Source organism: Cryptotermes secundus, unplaced genomic scaffold (assembly GCF_002891405.2).
Source record: "Cryptotermes secundus unplaced genomic scaffold, Csec_1.0 scaffold708, whole genome shotgun sequence".
Taxonomy (NCBI): Eukaryota; Metazoa; Arthropoda; class Insecta; order Blattodea; family Kalotermitidae; genus Cryptotermes; species Cryptotermes secundus.
In genome coordinates this window covers 1,470,338-1,494,205 of record NW_019726238.1, presented here as the reverse complement: position 1 = coordinate 1,494,205, position 23,868 = coordinate 1,470,338, and the positions used below count along the sequence as shown (strand labels likewise).

Sequence of the window (23,868 nt, the reverse complement as noted above, 5' to 3'; positions counted from 1 at the left end):
TCGGAAAATGGATCTCTTTCCGTCCTCAGATGAAGCGGAACACACCTGAGTTGGGTCCCCTAATCTCATTCACTCTGACAGAGGTTAGCTCTTTCTAGGGGACCCAACACAGTAGGTGTTTCCTCTCCACGGATGGAAATACATCTAGTTTCCGAAACTTTATGTTTTCTAGATTCTAGAATAACGGATGATGGACCCAGTAATTCTGAGAGTTATACACCATCGTCAGAGCCCCTTAGAATGTAGTTGAAATGCTATTTATAAAAATCCTGGGCTACTGCCTGCATGCATGTGCCTTTGAAGTGTTCTGCATCTGTGAATGTGTTTAACACTTCCAGTTCTATATAGACGTGTGTCACCTAGAAAGTCTGACCCTTCAATTCTTTATCTGTGTTTGAGAAGTTATGCAAAGGATCTGAGCCGGTTTTTGTTTGTGTCCGAATTCAACCCAAACTGAAACGTGCTGACAAAGTTCAGTGAAATTTGTGCGCATTTCTGCAATTCTGGCTTGCGAACGCACAAAATACTTATGCTAAAATATATGTTTCAATGTCTCTACCAGCTCATTCAGGGCCCTGGCCACGTATTCATTTTTCACAGATGGTAGGACTCCTTGGACGAGTGATGAGCCCTCTCAAGGCCGCTACCTCAATATGGCAACACAAACAGAATAAACGCATACACACACCAAACATCCATGCCTTAAGTGGGATTCGAACCCACAATCTCCGCTTCCGAGCGAGCGAAGACACATGCCTTAGACCGCTCGGCTACTGTGACCGGCAGTGTATAAGAATAATATATAATAATTCAGTTCTTACCTCACAGGAAACAGATCCGAACCCACGGTCCCGGTTTCCAAGCAAGCGAAGACAGTGCATGCCTTAGACCGCTCGGCCACCGTGACCGGCATATGCTAATACATACCAGAAACTATATAAAATAAAATCACTGTCAGATGATTTGTTACAGTTAATTCATGAATTAATCCGAGACTTTATTAATGTAATATTTGGAATCGGATGGAAAACATTGTAAGACAGCATACTATAAGCAAGCAGGTTCTATTGACCGAGCAGTCTGTTCACTGACCTCATGAAGAACTGATTTCGTTAGCTGCATGTTGCCGTTGACGCAAAATTCACAGGCCGTCTTTGTATTTGGGAGATGCAGCTTGTTCAGGGGGTCACACTTCACGCTTTACCACTTCACAAACTACGCCTTATTCTCCCACATCTAAAGGAATTTGCCTCTGCTACTCGACCGACCCCATTTTAACCTAACAATTGTACACATCATCCTGATAAGCCGGAAGAAAACAAAGAGTACATGGATCATCTGAGTCCTTAAGTCCTTAATGACGTTTCCATAAAGCTTAAAGTGGAACGTCCTAATATATGAAACCGTGTAGTCTAGTAAATAGGTATCGATATCTCGGGTGCACTTTCCTCTACCCTGCAAATAGTGGCAGGCACGAACTACTTAACGCTCGTACCTATCAGTAAACTACACGGTGTGCTATCGTTTCCACGCTTAGTTTGACAAACATAGCGATCTCTCCACGGCCACCTATGAGCCATAAGTTCTTGAGAATTTTCTACAGCAGACGGCTGCAAAAGCTACAAAGAAAGATGGTTTTCTGTGGGATCCGACATTCAGCGCGTAAACATTTCACTCAATCATGTTACCTACCATAATAGTCACATGTATTTTCAGATTTGCATGAATTGTTTACAGTGTCCATTGCACCTCTCAGATTTTCCGCTGGTGCCCGAGGCAAGGTTAGGGAAAACAGGATTGGTGGAATGACAAAATGTGGTCACGTGAGCACCAAGTATTGATTTGGGCGTGGCTGTTGTGTGTGTCTGTGTTAGTGTGTATGTGTCAACTTCACGTGCATGTTGAACCAATCCTTCCCTCGACCTCGTAGACAGGTCTAGTCGAAACAGCTGAATCTTGCTTAAAGCCACCTGGATCCCGAAATTATTTAAAGGAGACATTAAAAGTCACTTTTCGAGACCTCATCGTGTTCAGTGAAATAAGATATACGTATTGGACAACAGCTTAGTCATCATTTAGATGTAGTAACTGAGGTAGAAACGCTTATAATGCCGGAAGATATATTTTGGTGTCATCGGAAGGAATATCGCATGGTTTTGTGAAGGCACTAACGTTTCCCCCACAATTTATAACTTCTAATAATAAAAAGGTTAGCGTTAGAACTATGACGTCATTTACCTGGGCTGCATACTGCTGTATCCATAGTAGCTCCTGAGTTGGCCAGTGTTGGTCACTTTTCTCACTATCTGGACAGTCCATATTCCGTTAACGCGGGCATGACCGGTTCTAGCAGTTGGAGGGACACTCACAGTACTACTACTGGGATTCTGACACACCCACAGTCCACAGCAAGCAGCGGCACCCGGCTTTCCCCCGGTTCCCCTTACGACTCCAGCATTTCATATTCTTCACCCACCCAACCCGCTCCAACCCCGACGCCAAAACACAGGCGCCGAGACGCCCACCCGCGTGCGCCGTCAGTATCTAACAGCCAGAGACATCTCTTGTTCACTAAGAGAGTTATGCTGCATCTCACCATGCGGAAAGGGAGTCAAGGGTCGATCATTAAGACGAACTCTCGATTACTCTTGAGAGTGGACTTACTTACTTACTCATGGAGCTGAGCCCTTCTGGAGGAGCCGCCAATTCTGCAGCTACTCAAGAATTTCTCAGCATTTTATGGAACCCGAAGGTTCATTACCGTGTTCACAAGAGCCCTCCATTGGTCCCTATCCTGAGCCAGATCAATCCAATCCATTCCATCCATCCTATCTCTCTAAGATCCATTTTAATATTGTCGACCCACCTACGCCATGGTCTACCCAGTGGTATCTTTCCTTCTGGCTTTCCCACCAATATCCTATACGCATTCATCTTCGCCCCCATTCGTGCTACATGCCCTGCCCACCTCATCCTCCTTGACTTGATCATTCTAATTATACTTGGAGAAGGGTACAAGTTATAAGTCTCCTCATTATGCAGTTTACTTACTATCAGATTATCAATTTTGTCAGTGACTATCAGACTGAGGAGGAATAATCCTACGCCAGGCTGAATTGTTACTAAGTCAATTGTTTTCTACAGATTTGTGGGGATATATTCTAATGTCTCTAATAAATCATCTGTACTGAAACTGAGCGTGAGCCGGGTAGCTCAGTCGGTATAGCGACTAGCTACTGACTGGACGACCGAGGAGCCGGAGTTCCAAGTCCCTGGGGGGTCAAGAATTTTCACTTCTCCATGTCGTTCAGACCGGCTCTGGGGCACACCCAGCCTCCAATGCAGTGAGTACCGGGGGTAAAGTGGCCGGGGCATGAAGCTGACCACTCACCTCCAACTAGTGACAAGGTCAGGAAAACGTGGATCTATACATCCACGACCGATATGCCTTGATTCCATAGTGTTTACTTAGTTAAGTACAGGGAAAACTTTATCTGTTCTCTAGTACTGAACAGTTGTCACGAGGTAGCATAGTTGGTTGAGGCACTATGCTAAAAGTCCGAAAGTTGCGGGTTCAAATTCCGACAAGGTGTTTTTTTTTTTCAATTTACCTAAACCCTTCAGCCGCACTATGGCCCTGGGGTCGACTCAGGCTCTAACAGAAATGAGTATCAGGAATGTTCTTAGGGTTAAAGGTTGGCCGGCGCGTAAGGCTGACAACCTTACTGCAAACTTTGAGCCGATTGTCTAGAAAATGTGGGAACCTCAACATCTCACAACCCTATGGGCCTTCACGGCCTGTTACAGGGATAACTTTACTTTACTTTTTTATGTTACTGAACAGTTGTACCTGAAACAGCGGAAATAAAATGTTCACGCTGGGATTCTGTAGCAGAGCTAGCCAATTTTCGATGTCAGAGTGCGCTTGACGAAACATTTAACTGAGAGTGACGTCTGTCAGTTGTATAACAGTGCCTCTTATATAAGGTCTATAGATTTAATCAAATGGAGTGCCATGCGAAATACAATATGCGACTTCGATATTAAGGTACTTTAGAATTCGTACGATCGCTAACTGTAGACAGAATTCAGATCTCCAGCAATAAACACGCTTCACTTAAAATTTCATCTCAAGATTACAGTCTTCTGGAATGTGACGCAGTGTAGACAGGTACCAACCTTTCGAAAGAGGTTCAAACCTAAGGTGAAGGTAGTAAATTCCTCGGTAATGTTAATACCATTCCACTAAGCTGTACGGCGTCACATATAAGAAGACCACAATCCTTAACATTCACCGCCATGGATCCCCAAATCTCAGTAATTATCTCCATTTTAATGAGCTGCATACAAATTTACGATATATGTACACTTTTACATTTCCTGTTACCGACCACAGTTTTTTTTTCCTTCGGCGCTACTGCCCCAATTTGGGCCTAGGCCTACCTCCATGAATCTTTCCGTTTCACTTCGGTTTACTACAACTTAGACATTCGGTAAGACTCCCTGGGCGGGTGATCAGCTCGCCGCAAGGCCTCCACCTGTACACAAACACAGAGAAACGCACACACATATACAAACACCAAACATCCATGTCCTGAGTGGGATTCGAACCATCGGTCTCGTCTTCCGAGCGAGCGAAGACAGTTCATGCCTTATGCGCCCCATACACGCACGAGTCGAACTCGCGAGCCAGCCCTTAAACCGAGCGGCTACCGTCACCGACACTTCCCACCTTACTTCTTCATTAATGTGTTTTGAATACAGAAGAAGTTGCTTCATCTGCGAACAAGCCTGACTTAGTTGGGGAAGTGCTAACTCAAATCAGGATCCAGCATTCTGTTCTTTCTAGTGGGCTTTCAGTGTGACGAAGTAAGTAAGAGCCTTCAGTTTCATTGGACATCACATGACCTCTGTAGTTGTCACAGTTTAGTCCCGTGAATGTAGGCCTATGACTAAAGTAAAAAGTAAAGTAAACGTATCCCTGTAACAGGCTGTGGAGACCCATAGGGTTGTGAGACGTTGAGGCTCCCACATTTTCTAGACAATCGGCTCACAGATTCCTGTGAGGTTGTCAGCCTTACCCGCCGGCCACCTTTTACCCCCAGAAATATCCCTGGTACTCATTTCTATTAGAGGCTAAGTCGACCCCAGGGCCATAATGCGGCTGGTAGGATTAGGTACGTTGAAAAGATCCACCTCATCGGGATTCGACCCCGCGACTTTCCGGCTTGTAGCATAGTGCCTCAACCCGCTACCTCGTGCCCCATATAAGCCTATGAACATGTTTACAAAACAGGAGAAACTCATTCATTAGTTCCACTGGAAATGGGCAGTTATATTTCACTTGTAAGGACATTGAAAAGGGGAAAGAGCTGTAGAAAACGTTTATATGTAGCCATATATTTCACTGACATTTCTGGTAATTTCAGTAAATACAACACTAAAATCAATAGAAAAGTAATTTAATAAATGTTGTTTTATGGTGTTTATACTTCACGTCCGACTCATTCCGATAGATGACTCTGTATTAAAGGAATATGAGTTCACGCTAATTGTGAAACAGTGGACAGTAAAATTAAACTTTCTCTTGACTTGCCTTTTAAGCGTTAAACGAAAATGTCACTGCTGAACTTCTGCTATGTATACTTATTCTCAGATAATGCAGTGCTGCTAGTGAAACTTAGAATGCTCTTGCATGAGAAGTTAGCCTCTGGTTAATCAACTACTCCTCAATGAGGACGTATAGGGGAGCGGAAGCATACCTCCAAGTATTCTTAACATCGGCGCTTGAATGAAGGTTATGGTCATCGTCACGTTCCGACCGCTTTGACCGTGGGGATCACGCGGTATCCATTTGACAGGGCCCAGAGACGGTTTGGACGTTGTGAAAAAAAATATATAAATCTCTGTCCCTGTGAGGAATCGAATCCCGTTTCTCCGATTGTCCCGACCCGGCCTAGATCTTGTCACTGTAGCAACTGGTCTATGTTTTATTCTTTATGGATTATAGTACGACGGTCTCAGTATCTAGCGTCGAGTGTTAGAATAGTAAAATGCCTTGAATTGGGAAGGATCTGGAAGAAAGAGGTCGTGGTCTATTTGAGATTTTATCCTGGAATTTGAAAGGATTCTGACGATGGTGTATACTGTACTTCTTTTGGCTTATTTTGGACTTCACCCATCGTCCGGTATATAAAAAGACAAAAAACCACAACGTTTCGAAGACTGGATCTGTCTCCGTCTTCAGGTGTATAGGGAAGGTTTAACCTACTCAGTTGGGCCCCTTAGAAAGAGCTAGTCTCAATCACTGGTCCAGTTGAGTAGGTTAAACCTTCCCTATACACCTGAAGACGGAGACAGATCCAGTCTCCGAAACGTTGTGGTTTTTTGTCTTTTTATATACCGGACGATGGGTGAAGTCCAAAATAAGCCAAAAGAAGTATCCTGGAATTTGTCTGGGAGGCCTGAGAAGCACAAAAAATATCCAGTCGTCGGCTTGGCCAAGAGTCGAACCGAGCACTCCCGAAGGATAATGCTCTTATTATTATTGCCTAACTGAGCTTCCTCTGCCTTACCTACCAGCGGTACACTCGTATGCCAGTAAGAACTTTCCTTTCCACACTTCTCGCTATCATGCTCCTTGTGGACTCTATCGACGGCATTCATAAGGCTCTAATCTTGAGAGCTCATGCTCCTTGTGGACTCTATCGACGGCATTCATAAGGCTCTAATCTTGAGAGCTCATGCTCCTTGTGGACTCTATCGACGCCATTCATAAGGCTCTAATCTTGAGAGCTCATGCTCCTTGTGGACTCTATAGACCGCATTCATAAGGCTCTAAATCTTGAGAGCTCATGCTCCTTGTGGACTCTATACACCGCATTCATAAGGCTCTAATCTTGAGAGCTCATGCTCCTTGTGGACTCTATAGACCGCATTCATAAGGCTCTAATCTTGAGAGCTCATGCTCCTTGTGGACTCTATAGACCGCATTCATAAGGCTCTAATCTTGAGAGCTCCTGCTCCTTGTGGACTCTATACACCGCATTCATAAGGCTCTAATCTTGAGAGCTCCTGCTCCTTGTGGACTCTATACACCGCATTCATAAGGCTCTAATCTTGAGAGCTCATGCTCCCTGTGGACTCTATACACCGCATTCATAAGGCTCTAATCTTGAGAGCTCCTGCTCCTTGTGGACTCTATACACCGCATTCATAAGGCTCTAATCTTGAGAGCTCATGCTCCTTGTGGACTCTATACACCGCATTCATAAGGCTCTAATCTTGAGAGCTCCTGCTCCTTGTGGACTCTATACACCGCATTCATAAGGCTCTAATCTTGAGAGCTCCTGCTCCTTGTGGACTCTATACACCGCATTCATAAGGCTCTAATCTTGAGAGCTCCTGCTCCTTGTGGACTCTATACACCGCATTCATAAGGCTCTAATCTTGAGAGCTCATGCTCCTTGTGGACTCTATACACCGCATTCATAAGGCTCTAATCTTGAGAGCTCCTGCTCCTTGTGGACTCTATACACCGCATTCATAAGGCTCTAATCTTGAGAGCTCATGCTCCTTGTGGACTCTATACACCGCATTCATAAGGCTCTAATCTTGAGAGCTCCTGCTCCTTGTGGACTCTATACACCGCATTCATAAGGCTCTAATCTTGAGAGCTCATGCTCCTTGTGGACTCTATACACCGCATTCATAAGGCTCTAATCTTGAGAGCTCCTGCTCCTTGTGGACTCTATACACCGCATTCATAAGGCTCTAATCTTGAGAGCTCCTGCTCCTTGTGGACTCTATACACCGCATTCATAAGGCTCTAATCTTGAGAGCTCCTGCTCCTTGTGGACTCTATACACCGCATTCATAAGGCTCTAATCTTGAGAGCTCATGCTCCCTGTGGACTTCACCCATCGTCTGGTATATAAAAGACAAACAAACCACGACGTTTCGGAGACTGGATCTGTCTCCGTCTTCAGGTCGATAGGGAAGGATAAACCTACTCAGTTGGGCCCCTTAGAAAGAGCTAGAAAGGTCCAGTGATTGAGACTAGCTCTTTCTAAGGGGCCCAACTGAGTAGGTTTATCCTTCCCTATCCACCTGAAGACGGAGACAGATCCAGTCTCCGAAACGTCGTGGTTTGTTTGTCTTTTATATACCAGACGATGGGTGAAGTCCAAAATAAGCCAAAAAAGTACAGCGACTAACCGCTTGAGCTATGCCGCGGCCCTAGCGAGGGTTTACTGTACTTTTGCTACCATTTCCATTTATACTGAACGCCGGTATTGTATCATTTGACAGATTCGGAATATAAACTAATTAGACCGTGACGTCAAGCCACTACGTCAGCTCACGGTGAGAGAAAGAGAGACAGAGGCACAGAAAGGGCGAGAGAGAGAGAGAGGTTGCTTCATTTTCAACCGCAATCACCCTTCTCTCTTAAACTCTGACGCAATTGTTGCAACTGTCATATCATTTGTGTTTGGTAAACCGCGACTTATGTAACCATTTGAGTGTCCAGTTAAACGCCGGGTGTAGGAATACATGGCGTTTTACCTACACTCCCCATACATCTTCATGAAGTACACTTTAATTGAGCACAATTTTACATCTCTGTCTGGCAGCTGATCTGTTTCTGTCTCGTTTTGCAGAGAATACTTCTGTGTGCTTTGCACTTGCCCTCCCTGCTACTGACTAGATCTAGACATCGATGGCACAGTTTCTTCTGGAGCTACTCGTGTCTGATCTGGGACGGGTTATTAAGAGAACGCAGTTTGGGGATGCCGTGAAGCGGTTCGAGGGTTATCAGTTTTAAGCTCGCGGGGACTGAATATAATGGAGGCTTTTCGGGCGATTAGCTGTGCTAAGATAGATAACACTAACTGCCCGAGAAGACTTTACTGAATCGAGGGATATTTGACGATACTGTATCAATTTCTAAAGCTATATGTCATAGAGCGCCGGTCACGGTAGCCGAGCGGTCTAAGGCATGTACTGTCGTCGCTCGCTTGGAAACCGGGACCGTGGGTTCGAATCCCACTCAGGGCATGGATGTTTCTGTGCGTTTTTCTGTGTTGGTCTACAGGTAGAGGCCTTGCGACGAGCTGATCACCCGCCCAAGGAGTCCTACCGTATGTGTAAGATCTAGAAAAACCGAAGTGAACGGAGAAGTTCATGGAGGTAGGCCTAGGCCCACTGGGGCTGTAGTGCCAAGGAAAAAAAAAAGTATGTCATAGGGCAGATATTAAGATATACACCAACACAATCAAATATTGGGGCAAAGAAAAAGATTGCCTTGACCATGACTCGATCACAGTGGCCGCGCGGTCTAAGACATGAATTGTCTTTGCTCACTCGAACGCTAGGATCGTGGGTTCGAATCTCACTCAAGGCATGGTTGCCTGTGTGCGCGTTTATTCTGTGATTTGTGTTGTCCTGTATGTGGGTAGAGGCCTTGCGACGGGCTGATCACTCATCCAAAGAATCCTACCGTCTGTGCAAAAGATTACGAAACTGAAGAAGATGCCAGGGGCCAACAAAGGGCTGTAGATCCAATGATGAATGAATGAATTGACCGTGAAGGAAGATGGAGTGTCACAAGGAATGTATCACAATAGAACCTGTGATTGTTCATAAATACGAACGCCTTCCGAATATGAATTACGTTAAACATTGCTCAGAGCTAAACTCCGTGATAAAATCTATTTTTATCGAATTTGGGATTTCAGTTGTTTAGAAATCAAAAGCGTAATTAGGAATAACTTGGAGCTATTTGTAAGACCTACTGTTGGATCTCATCTTATTACAGGGGTGAATGTATGTATAGAATAAAATTGATTAAATGAATTTAGCGTATAAACTTCGGCTAATGGAGTGCTGAAGTGTAGATTCTCATCAGTTATTAGAACGTATAAATTTTGGTTAATAGATTGACGGTTAAGATACAAAAATTTGGTTTAGTAGTTACGTGTTAGGATGTAATACTTGATTCGCTAAATGTTTGTTAGAATATAAAAGAATTAACTTATAAATCGATCGACTATAGAATTTTATTTACACGTGATCGTTAGGAAATATTCTGCTTGATTGTGGGAATATGAAATTTGGTTTGTACTGTGTAGGTTTAAAACAGGTTAATGGATTTGCGAGGTAATTGCAATGAGTGCGTTGTGTAAATTTTATGGTTGTATGCTTGTACTTGTTGATTTCATTACAATTGTTTTTGTTTTCACTTGTTAAGTGTTCATTTGGGATGTTCGTAATAATTAATTCACTGTGCGTATTGGGAGCTACCACAGATGTTCAGTTGGTCGCAATTATCTGGGATATTCTGAATTTTGATGGTGGCCGTCAGGAGCCACAATGAAACAGGTTGGTAGAACTGGAGTTATAATAAGGATTTGGGTGACGCAATTGAGCGCCACAACAAAATGGTGGCCACGTGGGATAGAACAAAGATGAAGAAAGCAGTCTTCTGGGATTTGGCACCGTGTATATGTGGTGTTAACCGACGTTTCGGAGGAACGTATCGCCCCCATCTTCAGGGTTGAAGAAAAAGTTTAAGAAATCTGCAAGCGACAACACCGTGAGAAACGGTAAAGCAGTCTGCTTTCTTCATAGTCACCGCCGTGAAAGCCTCAAATCTTACATAGAACAAAGATGTTGGGGTTAGCTGCAATGAATGCGTTTTGTGTCACAATAAGTGCAATGCAACTCATGAAAGATGTATAAAGTTTAACGGCTTTGAAGATATACGTATACTGTAGACATCTGTGCTATGGTATCATATAGCCTGACATGTGAATACCTCTTACCAGACATCACGGTGTCTAATGTAGTTTGTTACTTAACGACGCTGTGACGAGACCATGCAGCTTCGAATGATAGGATGAAGAATTTGAAATGATTTGCAAGGAAACAATAATGGCCTTATCAAACTACTTTCCCAAAATTATCCTGGAGGAACTGAAAGAAAAACACGAAACCAATCATTCAGGATGACCGATGTCCCAACCGAGACTTGAACAGAACACCACCAGAAAACTAATTACACATTGCCACTAAGCCAACCTACTCCCTACTACATGACGTCAAATCAGAAGGTTGCACAAAAATATTAATCATTATCTTGAACAATGAAATGAAGATCTTCTATATTCGCAGTTAATGTCAAGACAGTTGCATAAAGATGTAAATAAATCCGGAGTTTTATGTTAACTGTGAACTGGAGTTCTGCCCCACTGAAGATTCTGAAAGCTTATACTAATTAGTTACTCCTGCATGTAGCCCACACACCGTTACATATCCAGGTGATAGTTGAACTGCAACGCTAAACGAAAACTTATCCACTCCATACATAGGCCATTTGTATCCTTATCGCAGAAAGCGGTGTTCACCGTGACCACTGTTTCATCGCGACAAAACTCATACCAGAAAATTACCGTATTTACGCATGTATAGGCCGCACATTTTTTGCCAAAAATTCAAGAAGAAAACTGGGGTGCGGCTTATATTCGAAATATTCGAAATCACACTTCATTTAAAAAAAAAATTATATTCATAATTAGTAATACAGGGTGTTCTACTCCTGAAATAATATTCAAAAAAAATATTTTTTCTATAATTTCTGTCTGAAAATTGTGCTGCGACCTATACACGCACGCGGCCTATACATGCGTAAATACGGTAATTTATATTATAAAATCAGAATTGATGTAGCAAACTAAACATTAATTTTGCTTTTTATTAATATTTTTCATTCATATTTTAAAATCCTATTTTAAATATGCTTAAAATTAATATAATATCTAATGATAAATCTAAGTATTTTAATGACGTCATTGTTTCCGTTTTGTTTATGAAGATTTTTTTTTTTTTAGTTTTTTTTTATTGGTTTAAATTAAAGAGTAGAAGCATTTCAGACGAAAGAAATTCTGTATTTCAGCAGCCTGTTGCAAAACTTTAACTAAACGTCTATATATCCACAGTCCGTTAATAATGCAACAATTGTTTATTCACCATTTAACAATTACCACAACATGTTTCGGCCATAGGTGGTCATCTTCAGGTGTCTTAATGCATCCAAGCTGCACATCAGAGCAGTGTTAACAGTTTGGATGCATTAAGACACCTGAAGATGACCATCTATGGCCGAAACATGTTGTGGTAATTGTTAAATGGTGAATAAACAATTGTTGCATTATTGACGGACTGTAGATACATAGACGTTTAAGACAAAAAATATTAATTACAAATGAATCAGATTGTACAATTACTGCAAACACGGTGATCTGTTTTCCAGAGACGAAAATAAAAGTGAACAGGGAACGTTCAAGTTTGATTTCATATTCCTCAAGCTTTGTGCTTTATGAGGGTACTTATTTAGTTAAGCCGATGCAAATACGAATAAAACATAAAGACACGTTAACGCAGATAATACTGAACACAACAGTAAATAAATTTGTGTAATAATAGTAGTATAATCCGATAAATGAGATGTTTAAAAAGTTACGAAACATTAAGACTCCTGTGTTAAGTGTATGCCTATTTAACCTACCGAGATTCCAAGTAATTATATCAAATAATCCTTACGTACATCATGAACAATAAAATATGACGAATATTATACACAAATATAATTCTGTTGCACTAACTTACGTTCCTCTGCCCTGTTAGCTTGACAGATGGAGTTAATACAACTGCAACATAAATGTCTCTGCTGGAACAACTTGACCACCTTGACCAACTTGACGTTAAAACACAGGGTTGGCTTCTCTCGCTCACTTCCTGACCGACGCCTGCGCACTCTGCTCCGGAAAGTTCACTAAGCCAGACAAACCAACCCTCTTTTATATGAAATGCCAAACGTTCACCAGGTGCGTCGCATCGGCCATTTCATGGTTCATGCGTAATGTTTCATATCCTTTCTGATCAAATGAATAATTGCAAGAGCAATTTGGTTAATAACCCCAATTCGATTCAGATTAATGATAGAGCTGATGTTCATATGCAATCAAAGTAAATGGAACCCAATAGTAAGTCGATGCATACATCTGACGTTCTTCCCTTTAGCAAAGTTAGAAGATGGTGAGTCATGTGCATTTATTTACATATTCATTAAGTGATGCTTAAAAAATGACGGATTCTTCAATATGCAGATTTCCATCTTCATGGATATAGGCCTGACGCCGTGTAGTCAGTTGGAAGACAACCAAGGTTTCAGAGGATCATGGTGCCTCCGTCTTCAGGGTTGAAGGGTTGCTAACTGCTTCACGCTGACTTATTCCTTGGCTTATCCTTCAAACCTGAAAATGAGGCGCCATGTTTCTCAGAAACGTCAGTTGACTTTCAACGGACTACAAGGAGTTATATTGCAGGAAACAGAACTCGTCATAACCGCCGTTGTGAGGACCTCAAATTTTTCATTACGCACTTTTCGGATTGCTTTAGAACATCTTATGACGCGACAATTTAGTCTGAACACATTCGTCTCGCTGTTTAAGTTGGACTCCACCCCCGCTAAGCGAATTTAAAAAAATCCATTTTAATACTGTCCACCCACCTACGCTCTGGTCTTCCCGGTGATCTCTTTCCTTCTGGCTTTCCCACCAATATCCTATATGCATTCCTTGTCGCCCTCATTCGTGCTACATGCCCTGCCCACCTCATCCTCCTTGACTTGATAATTTTAATTATACTTGGAGAAAAGTACAAGTTATGAAGCTCCTCATTATGGAGTTTTCTCCAACTTCCTGTCACTTCATCCCCCTTCAGTCCAAATATTCTCCTCAACATCCTGTTCACAAACACCCTCAGTCCCTTTATGTCAGAGACCAAGTTTCAAACCCATACAGAACCACAGGCAAACTTATAGTTTTGTATATTCTAATTTTTAAGGTTTTGGACAGCAGACGAGAAGACAAAAGGTTCGTAACTGAAGGTAGCAAGCATTAACCGAGTTTAGTCTCCTCGTAATTTTCCTCGTGAATCAGGTTTTTATTTGTTACTTTTTTCTTCCCCCTTGGCACTACAGCCCCAGTGGGCCTAGGCCTACCTCCATGAACTCCGTTCACCTCGGTTTTTCTAGATCTTACACATTCGGTAGGACTCCTTGGGCGGGTGATCAGCTCGTCGCAAGGCCTCTACCTATATACAAACACAGAAAAACGCACACATACATGCCCTGAGTGAGATTCGAACCCACGATCCCGGTTTCCAAGCGAGCGACGACAGTACATGCCTTAGACCGCTCGGCTACCGTGACCGGCTTTTATTTGTTACAGTCAGTCCCAAATATCTGAACTGTACCACATTTTCAAAACATCTGTTACCTATCTTGAATCTATTCACAGTTTTACTAATTCCTACTGAAATAAAATTAACGAAATGAATAGTAATCAATTTAGAATATCCTAACATATATACTTAAAAACAACATTCCCAAATGATTCTCTCAGTGAAACTTGGAGGAACGCAAGTTCAGGTAATGTTTGTTGCTTTTCAGTTCATAAACTTTTATCCAAAACAATGGACATGTGACGTGTTGACTGGGTGTACGTAGCGAGAGCTGTGAGCCGTTGAGTTCAGGGCGAATTGGAACTGAACGTGGCAGTGAGCGACAGAGTGGCACAGTTAAGTTACCAGGATCAGCTATGAGAACTTACGCGAGAGAAATAGCGGCTGAAAGACGCGAACAGAGCAAATTGGAACCAGGAGTAGAGAAAATACAGGAGGTCGGCCTGTGAGCTTTTAAACTGTGATTTGAAGGCTCTGTTTATGTGTACGTAATATCAGGAGCGGTTTGAAGCGCTAGTTCCTGTGTTTTAATTGCATTACCAGGAGAGGACTAATGTGTGTGTAACAGCGAATTATAAAGTGTAAATGAGCGATATCGCAGTATTGACTAATTAAGAGAGTTTGTAATCAAGTTGCTAATAAATCCAATCATCCGAACTAAAACTCGTCCTTTCGTCACGCGTACCAACCTACACATGACAATATCAAAAACAATCGAGAAATGAACGAATAACAATAGCTTGTCAGTCTCGCTTTAAGCTCTATTGTTGAATTATAGATCCTACTTTATATATGATCATGAACGAATCTTTGATTGAGGGCGAGAGATGTATTTCAGTTGCATTATTCTAAAATAAACTTTCGTGGAAATCAGCTAAATTTTTAAATAAATCGTAATCATTGCTTATACACAAACAACACGACCTCAGATCGTCCTCATTTCTTTATTGGACAACGAAATTAAGTGGGCTTAGAAGTTCTTCTGCCAATGAATACAAATATTACGATGTGCTGCCGTGTGGCAGGACACTTATGCGTAGTATACCGAACTACATGACGTCACTTCTCGGAAGATCGTAATCATAAGAAAATTGGAATCTCATTTCCGCTGAGTTCTGCAGTATTTTTCGAGATACCTGTTCGTCGCCTTGCTAAAGTGGCTTTAGTGTGTGGTCACAGTGCATAAGTGAAGCTTGTGGTGTAGAAACACTAACGGATATTCTATTATCGCCAGACTGTTTGAGTCTTAATGCCAACTTTCCTAAGAAATTAATCGCTGTTTCTGTTGCCTTCACATTACGTAAACGAATTTATTATTATTATTATTATTATTATTATTATTATTATTATTATGGTGACATGTCTGCTGAAAGCCACAATTATGAAGCCAACAGAGACATCCGTTGCTAGGGAACGGCTCTACAAACATATCCATTGCTAGGCTACACCGATGTAAAGAGACATATCTTGGTTATGGATCTCGAAGAGACTAAAGCCAGGAATGACTGTGCTGGCGAAGACGAGCAGCAACTGAGCCAACCGATGGAGAGGGCGCCCCACATCGACGAAACCGCGACTTTCTTGCAGTAACGTAAATCTGGTCTTGGACCCCAGATGGGGCTTGACACCAGGACCGATTGGCCGACTGATCTTCGGTTCTAAAGTGACATTGATTTTGATTACGGGGCAGTCTTGAGTCAGCGGTTAGGGAGTGTATTACTTCAGCCGGAAGGGCACAAGGAATAATTAATGTTAGAAGACTGTAACACGTTACATTTACACGTTACACACAAACTGTCGTCATTGTCTTCGTTTTTATCATCTAATCATTATCATTATCATTATGCAATTGCAAGTACTGTTATTCTCCTGCGCAGTCTGAAATCTCTCAGCGATCAATGTTCAACTGTGCCATCACTTGACGCGGTAGTGTAGTTGGTTGAGGCACTCTGCTACAAGCCGGAAGGTCGCGGGTTCGAGTCCCGATGAGGTCATTGGATTTTTTCCAATTGACCTAATCCTTCCAGCCGCACTATGACCCTGGGGTCAACTCAGTCTCTAACAGAAATGAGTACCAGGAATTTTCCTGGGGTTAAAGCGCGGCCGACGCGTAAGGCTGACAACCTTATATCTATCAACTATCTATGAGCCGATTGGCTAGATAATGTGGGAACCTCAACATCTCACAACCCTATGGGACTCCACGGCCTGTTACAAGGGTAGCTTTACTTTTACTTTTATTTTACGCAGTCTGAAATTGTGTTCAATCTCCGTTATTCGTAATGTCGTGTTACTGCTAGTGCTATATTTTCCCCCCTTGGCACTAGAGCCCCAGTGGGCCTAGGCCTACCTCCATGAACTTCTCCGTTCACTTCGGTTTTTCTAGATCTTACACATTCGGTAGGACTCCTTGGGCGGGTGATCAGCTCGTCGCAAGGCCTCTACCTGTACACAAACACAGAAAAACGCACACACACAAACTAAACATCCATGCCCTNCAAGCGAGCGAAGACAGTACGTGCCTTAGACCGCTCGGCTACCGTGGCCGGCAGTGTATAAGAATAATATATAAGAATTCAGTTCGTACCTCACAGGAAACATCCGAACCCACGATCCCGGTTTCCAAGCGAGCGACGACAGTACATGCCTTAGACCGCTCGGCTACCGTGACCGGCCGCTATTGCTATATACGTGTATATTTACACATGGCCGACCACAGCGGACGCGCTCTATAAGGCATGAACTGTCTTCGCTCGCTCAAACGCTGGGATCGTGGGTTCGAATCCCACTTAAAGCATAAATGTCTTTGTGAGTTTATTCTGTTTTATTCTGTGTGTGGGTAACGGTCTTGCGAGGGGCTAATCCCCCATCCACGGAGTCATGCCGACTGTGTATAGAGTTAAAATATTAAAAAATCGGCCAAGGGCCAAGAAAATGCCTGTAGAGCCATAGATCGATATACACATGCGTGTGTGTACTATACTATACACATATGTTTGTGAGTCATGTAATTGGGCCACTCAGAAAGTCAAGTTCCAACTTACCACAAGCTGCCAATCAGTACTGCACCTTTCATGGGTTTATTGTCCATATCGGCCTTTATTTTCGCCGCACACGATCAAACAGTTCTAATGGTTGTAAAATGCAAATGAGTTCTACCCACCCAGTCGTGATCCCGGCCCACAACAAACGACGAGTTATAAAATTAGAGCGGCCGGTGCATCGAGCCCATTTGGCAACGTGTCCAATCTATATGAGAGGCAGGTCTGTTTAATTGAATTGAAATGCGTTTAGTTCAGGAAGGCCTCAGTGAATGTTTGTGTTCAGTCGTGATTTTCAAATCGTCGTTGAGAATTACAATATTCAAGAAAAAAAACCCTAAAATTTATTAGATTTTGACCATTCGAACTGAAGTTCTTATCAGTATTAACCATGGCGTCTTCTGCACACTACTGATACCCATCGCTCTGAAAGAAGTTATTATCCGTCTGTGGTTCTACAGCCCTTTGTTGGACTTTTCCTGCTTTGCAGGTTGTTCATCTTTTACACAGTTGGTAGGACTCCTTACATGAGAGATCAATCATTCCGTCCTGAGGATTGTCCCTGCACGCATAGGACAGCAGAAACACAGAGTAAACGAACACAGACTAACAGTAAACACAGAATTACTGGGTTCTTGGACTTTTTCCATCGTCCGGAATTATAGCAAATAGAAGAGACGACGTTGGTGCTCATGCATGTGATTTTGTCGGCTAGGTTTCTAACACAAATTTCTACCTCTTTTTCTATCCTAGCTCCACGCATGTGCATGCTCTATCACAATTTTTATTTTATGGTTTCTTGTTATCTGCCGCTGAACTAGCCTAGTCTTATATGTTGAAATAGCTGGGCAAATCTGAGAGGAGTTGTCTTTCTAAAGGTTCGGCCAACAGAGCACTACGCTATGTTCGCTACGTACGCTGTGTACACTCTGCGACGCAGCCAACATAGGAAACATAGCGTACGTAGCGTACGGAAGTCTGTGTGGCCAGTCACATTGGCAATAAAGGGAGATATTTTTCTGTTCGTATAGCGAACATAGCGTACGTAGCGTACGTAGCGCTCTGTGTGGCCGAACCTTAAGGGGCCCATCTGAGTAGGTGTCTTCCTTTCTCAACTGAAGACGGAAAAAGAACCAGTTTCCGAAACGTCGTGGGAACGATGGGAAAAGTCCAAAAACCCAGTAATTCTGTGTGTTATCCAACATTGTCAGAACCCTTTAAAATCTACTAACACAGTATAATCACCTTAGCAGATCCACAAAATAACTCAGCCAGTTTCTGGAAGAATGGCAAACCCAGGTTCATCCCTAGAAGTCCCAAAGCTCTATATTATGAGTCTTAAACGTAAGGTGGGTTTGCATTTTTTCATGAACCAATATTTTTAATAATTTGAAATGAAACGCGCCCTCGTACTGATGAAATAAAGCTGAAATGTAGTTCAACCGTTTGTCTCTGAAGGAGGATATAAGGTAGGCCGCACACCGGCATGCGTCAAGACATGTAACAGTCAAGACACGATGTCTGCGACATGACGCAAAGAAAGGAGCACAGTTGAAACGAATGTGATTATGAAAACCGCCGCACACCGGTCTGAGTCATGATGTTGACGAATCACGAATGAAGCAAGACTGCGTCTTTTGTCTCAGGTCTTGATGCTTGTCTTGACGCAGTTGGTGTGCGGCCGCCCTTTAAGACTTTCCTGTCCCAGGATCGAGCTATATTATGTCAATAAAGTTGTACGCTTCGCTTGTTTCTATACCTTGTCTGTCACAGAGGCTATTGATTTCTTTTCCAATAACAAAATTATATACTTCTGCTTATTATTATTTTTCCAGTCTCGTTTTGTATGATTTATAAGTCAAAGGTGAAAGCGATGGCTTTGTAACATGCAAATACAGAGGAAGCCTTCCCTCAACAAGCAGCGGGTCCAAGTCCAAGTCCAAGTAGATAAATATACAGTTGGTTGCAATGTGACGTAAAGTCGACATAACAGATATTGAGGCTGCAAACCTTACTGGCGATATAATTAATCGTGTTAATTTTGCTGTCATATTCAGTTTCCTGAACGGTAACAAATCTTTGATAAGACATCACGTTCGTATCTATTCACAGACTAATAAAATTTTCGTTGAACATTTAACGAAAAGTGTCCATATCTGTTACCTAAATTATATATATATATATAGACCGCCTCTGTGGTCTAGTGGTCACAGTTCCTGGCTGCAGTTCCAGAGGTCACGGGTTTGATTCCTGGCGCTACCTGATTTTCTGATAAGTAGTGGGTCAGGAACAGTGTTCACTCAGCCTCGTGAGGATAGCTGAGGAGATACTTAAAGGAAATAGCGGCTCCGGTCTACAAAACCGAGATTAACTGCTGTGGGGATCCGTTGCGCTGACCACGTGACACCATCTGTCCGCTAAAGTTGGCACTACGCCGAAAAGCGGCGGTCGCTCGGTCGGTATAGTTAGCTTGCGGACTGCAGGCCAAGGAGTATTTTTGTTTATATGTATGTTTAGTGTACGCTGATTGTAACGTTAAGTTTTAGACGCCAACACAAAGGAATATAACGATAAACGTTCCTTACCGAGCTGGTTTGCGTAGCGGTAAACCGTAGACTCATATTTCGGTTGTACTTGGTTCGATTTGGACAAACAACTGCTATTCCAAGCTAGATATTTTGTGGTTTTCCTCAGTCACCCCAGATAACGTCCGAGATAGTGCCTCAGTCAGACCACAGCCCCTCTCTTCCTGACCCTTCCGAATGAAGCATTCAGCAGTTGTACCAACATTGTACCGTACATGTTACGCGCAATAACAGCACCGTAACATTGCCCCTCCCCCAAAAATTTATACTAGAGCAAACATCTCCCTCGGTTAGCCTGCCGGGAAGACATACGTGGAGTGGCTACTCCTTCTATTTATTTATTTATTTATGCTGTGCTCAGCGACGTTGCCAAATTATATATCGTCTAATGGTAGGTTGATGGCCGCGCCATAGCTCAAGCGGTTAGTCGCAGGCTTCCCACCGCGGCGGCACGGTTTCGATCGCGTGTCTGGTCAAGTGGAATTTGTGGTGGACAGAGTGGCTCTGGGGCAGGTTTTCTCCGAGTAATTCGGTTTCCCCTGCTCATCGTCATTCCACTAAATTCTCCATCATCATAATCACCCGGGGCAGGTACAATAGACCAATCAGTGGCCGCCGTGCCGAGTGGAGCAAGCTGGACTCCACCCCCCATTAGCGAATTTTAAAAAAATTGTAAGTTGATTAATGAAGAAACAACAGAACATGATGCGGGAGGAAACTGTTATGCCCAAATTCGATATACTGTTTGGCAATTTTCATGGAGGAAGAAAAGAAAACCACGATAAACTTAAGCCGTGATACCTGGTACCTGAACCAAAATTTGAATGCAAAAGCTGAAGTGGAAGTCACCCAGTCCATCAGAGGCCATTACAATTATAAATATTTTGTATTATGTATTGCAACGTGTTAGTGACTGGAGGGGAGTTTGGACTGATAATTGGATTTATTGATTACTCACAACTCATAACTGTAAGTAATTTAAACTCCGTGATTTTAGTCCGCAAGCGTACTACACCGACCGAGAGACCGCCGCTTTTCGGCGGAGTTAATACCAACTTTAGCGGATAGAGGGTGTCGCGTGGTCAGCGCAACGAATCCCCACGGACGTTAATTTCGGTTCTCTAGACCGGAGCCGCTACTTTTTCCATTCAAGTAGCTCCTCAGTTATCCTCACGAGGCCGAGTGGACCCCGTTCTAGACCCACTACATATCAGGAAATCTTGTAGCCCCGGGAATCGCACCTGAGACTTCTGGATTTGTAGCCAGGAACTCTCACCATTAGGCCACAGAGGCTGTCAACTGTTATCGTTTTTGTTTTTTTTATTTCTAAGAACAGAGCGTAATATCATCTGTAACAGAAATCAGAATGTATGTTCCCTTTCTTTACGGACGTCATTCGAGATTTCAATGAGAAATCACGGGTCCCTCTTATGGATCGTGACGTGAGAACTGCGTTAGATGAAAGATCGGTAGCATATTTTGGGAAATTATCTGGAAGTGCTGTGTAAACCTGCTTTAATGCTTTGTCGGGAAGCCTGTCTTCTTGGCGTCGTTGGAACCAGCGCCGTTCAGAATAAGAAATAAGTGTACTACACGTGACACTATGAAGAGTGATCATACACTTTAATGACGTAAGGTTGAGGTAGACATGTCCTTGCGACGAGACACCATTCAGTTCTTAACACAGGCATATAGGAGCATGAAATTCTGAGACCTCTGCAATAGCTGAGCCCCGAAATGAAAAATATCATTCTGAAGCTATAATATGTATAAAACTCAGGAGTACGATTTTATCCAACATTTGAGTGCCTCAAGTTGGGATCTGCTAAATCAAATATGCCAACCCCTCCCTTAAAAACAGAAAAAAATTCTACATGTTTAAAAACGAGCTTCTTTTAACCCTTCCTCAAATGAATATTTACGTGCGCGGGGCTACACTTTAATGCGTGTTTTATTCAAATTTCGTGCAATGAAATCGAATGCAACAATCGAAGGACTTATATGTGTTGCGGCTTGGCATATCCTGATAAAGTTTGGTTTTTGAGATCTGTACTAAATAGGTAAAAATGGATCTTATAGAGATAGGATGGGATGGATTGGATTGATCTGGCTCAGGATAGGGACCAGTGGAGGGCTGTTGTGAACACGGTGATGAACCTTCGGGTTCCATAAAATGCTGGGAAATTCTTAAGTAGCTGCAAATTTGGCTTCTCCTCAAAAAGGGCTCAGCTCCATAAGTAAGTAAGTACTAAATATGTATGTCGGGTTGATTCTAGTAAATTATAAAACACAGGTCAGTTATAGCTTACGAGGCGTTTTGGGATGTAATGACGGTAATGACAGTCATGGTGACTGGCTCAGTGGTCTGTGCTGTAGTAATGTTTATGCACGGTAAGCAATAACCGACACACTCCCCTGCGGGAGTAGACGCGCGCGCCATCTCTACGCCGTGTGTACAATTGCGTAGTGAGCGAGAAGTGGGGCGCATTTTCACGCCATGTTGCATCGTCCCCTTTAGCTGCATGGGCTCCAAACACTCATATGACGGAGTGTGTAGTACAGATAGACATTCTACTCACGTTTTCTTTTACTCTACAAAATTTGTAAGAACAACTGCGTCTAGAAAAGAACATATATTGTCCCCAAAACGAACACACAAAGTAAAGGCTAAGTATAAAAATTATCGTTTAAGATAGCAGTGAAATTTAAAATAACGTGTCCTGAAGGTGCTTTTCAAATTCATTTTAAAATGAGGAGTAGTCTGCATGGATACAGCGTCGTGCAGTGCAGTATATGTTGAACGACGATTCGGAAATGGCAAGAAGCAGAAGGAGAACTTGTACGATTGCCGTTTGCTTCCTCCTGGCTAATTTCCTGCCTTACTGCTCAATCCTGAGGATAGTGACACCATGTTCCACTGAAAGGCGGATGGAATTCTACTGGACTACACGGCGTTAAGTTCCAGACAACATTCATAGTCCCCGCTGAGAGAACTTCAAAGCTAGCAACTCTGTATAAAATATTATTTCTAATCCATATTCTTCTATTTGACAAAATGAAATGGCAGATTATTTAAAAAAAAAAACATATTTATATATGAACGTGTTCCAATTTTTTATGTCTCAAAAATATTTGTGTCCTGGATTGAAAATGCCAGTTTCTGAAAGACACATTAAATATAGATTGGATAAGAGACAAGAAAAAAGTGTGAATCAGGAATTAATACAAAATTCTGAATTGGATTAACTCTTTTTATCGAACCTCATTTCTAATGATGAGGCTGTTCCGCAGTTCTCGCGAGATCACCATGAATACTGCGCGCGCAGCGGCTGTCTTTATGTTTATGTTCAACATCGAAGAAATAAAGAAACCGAAACGAAATATGCGTTGGTGGATGAAGGAATTGTATCATCAGCGAATGCAATATGGCAATAGACTTATCCGAGATATGATATTTGAATTGGTGGGAGATGAATTAAAAACTTTACGCAAATATCATTATCGGATTTCGAACACATAACCTCGCTTATGGAGCCAAGAGTGAGTTATGTGAGACTTCTTAATTCGGGACTTTTTTCTTCTATATGAAGCTAATAAATTTGTCATCTTCTTCCTTAAATCATGCACTGGCATTTTTATTTCGTCGCCTGTGTCCTTCCGTGCGTCCTTGCGTATGCTTTTGTTGCGGTAATTGGCACTTTTTTAATTCCGCAACACCTCTTTAGATCTATAAACCTGTATGAGAATTAGACGCCGGTCACGGTAGCCGAGCGGTCTAAGGCATGTACTGTCTTCCCTCGCTTGGAAACCTGGACCGTGGGTTCGGATCTGTTTCCTGTGAGGTACGAACTGAATTCTTATATATTATTCTTATACACTGCCGGTCACGGTAGCCGAGCGGTCCAAGGCATGTACTGTCTTCGCTCGCTTGGAGACCG

At 42.6% G+C, this 23,868-nt stretch overlaps 1 protein-coding gene and 1 long non-coding RNA gene across 15 annotated transcripts in view; one reads left to right on the top strand and one right to left on the bottom strand.

The window, feature by feature from the left end:
• Positions 1 to 23,868, bottom strand: part of LOC111864093 (voltage-dependent calcium channel type D subunit alpha-1) — a 221,044-nt gene that overhangs the window by 162,699 nt on the left and 34,477 nt on the right. For 12 of the 14 annotated variants that reach the window (XM_023851107.2, XM_023851095.2, XM_023851096.2 and 9 more), the window contains exon 1: positions 2,239 to 2,446. The exons of 1 other annotated variant lie outside the window; for it this stretch is intronic. In XM_023851107.2, the coding sequence (XP_023706875.1) occupies positions 2,239 to 2,263 (25 nt within the window). In that variant the 5' untranslated portion in view covers positions 2,264 to 2,446. Of the gene's footprint in view, positions 1 to 2,238; positions 2,447 to 12,666; positions 12,754 to 23,868 lie in introns of those variants that run through there. One more of the 14 variants, XM_033751324.1, reaches the window with a different exon arrangement.
• LOC117282276 overlaps positions 1 to 23,868 on the top strand; it is a 114,042-nt gene that overhangs the window by 79,788 nt on the left and 10,386 nt on the right. The gene's annotated exons all lie outside the window — the stretch shown is intronic.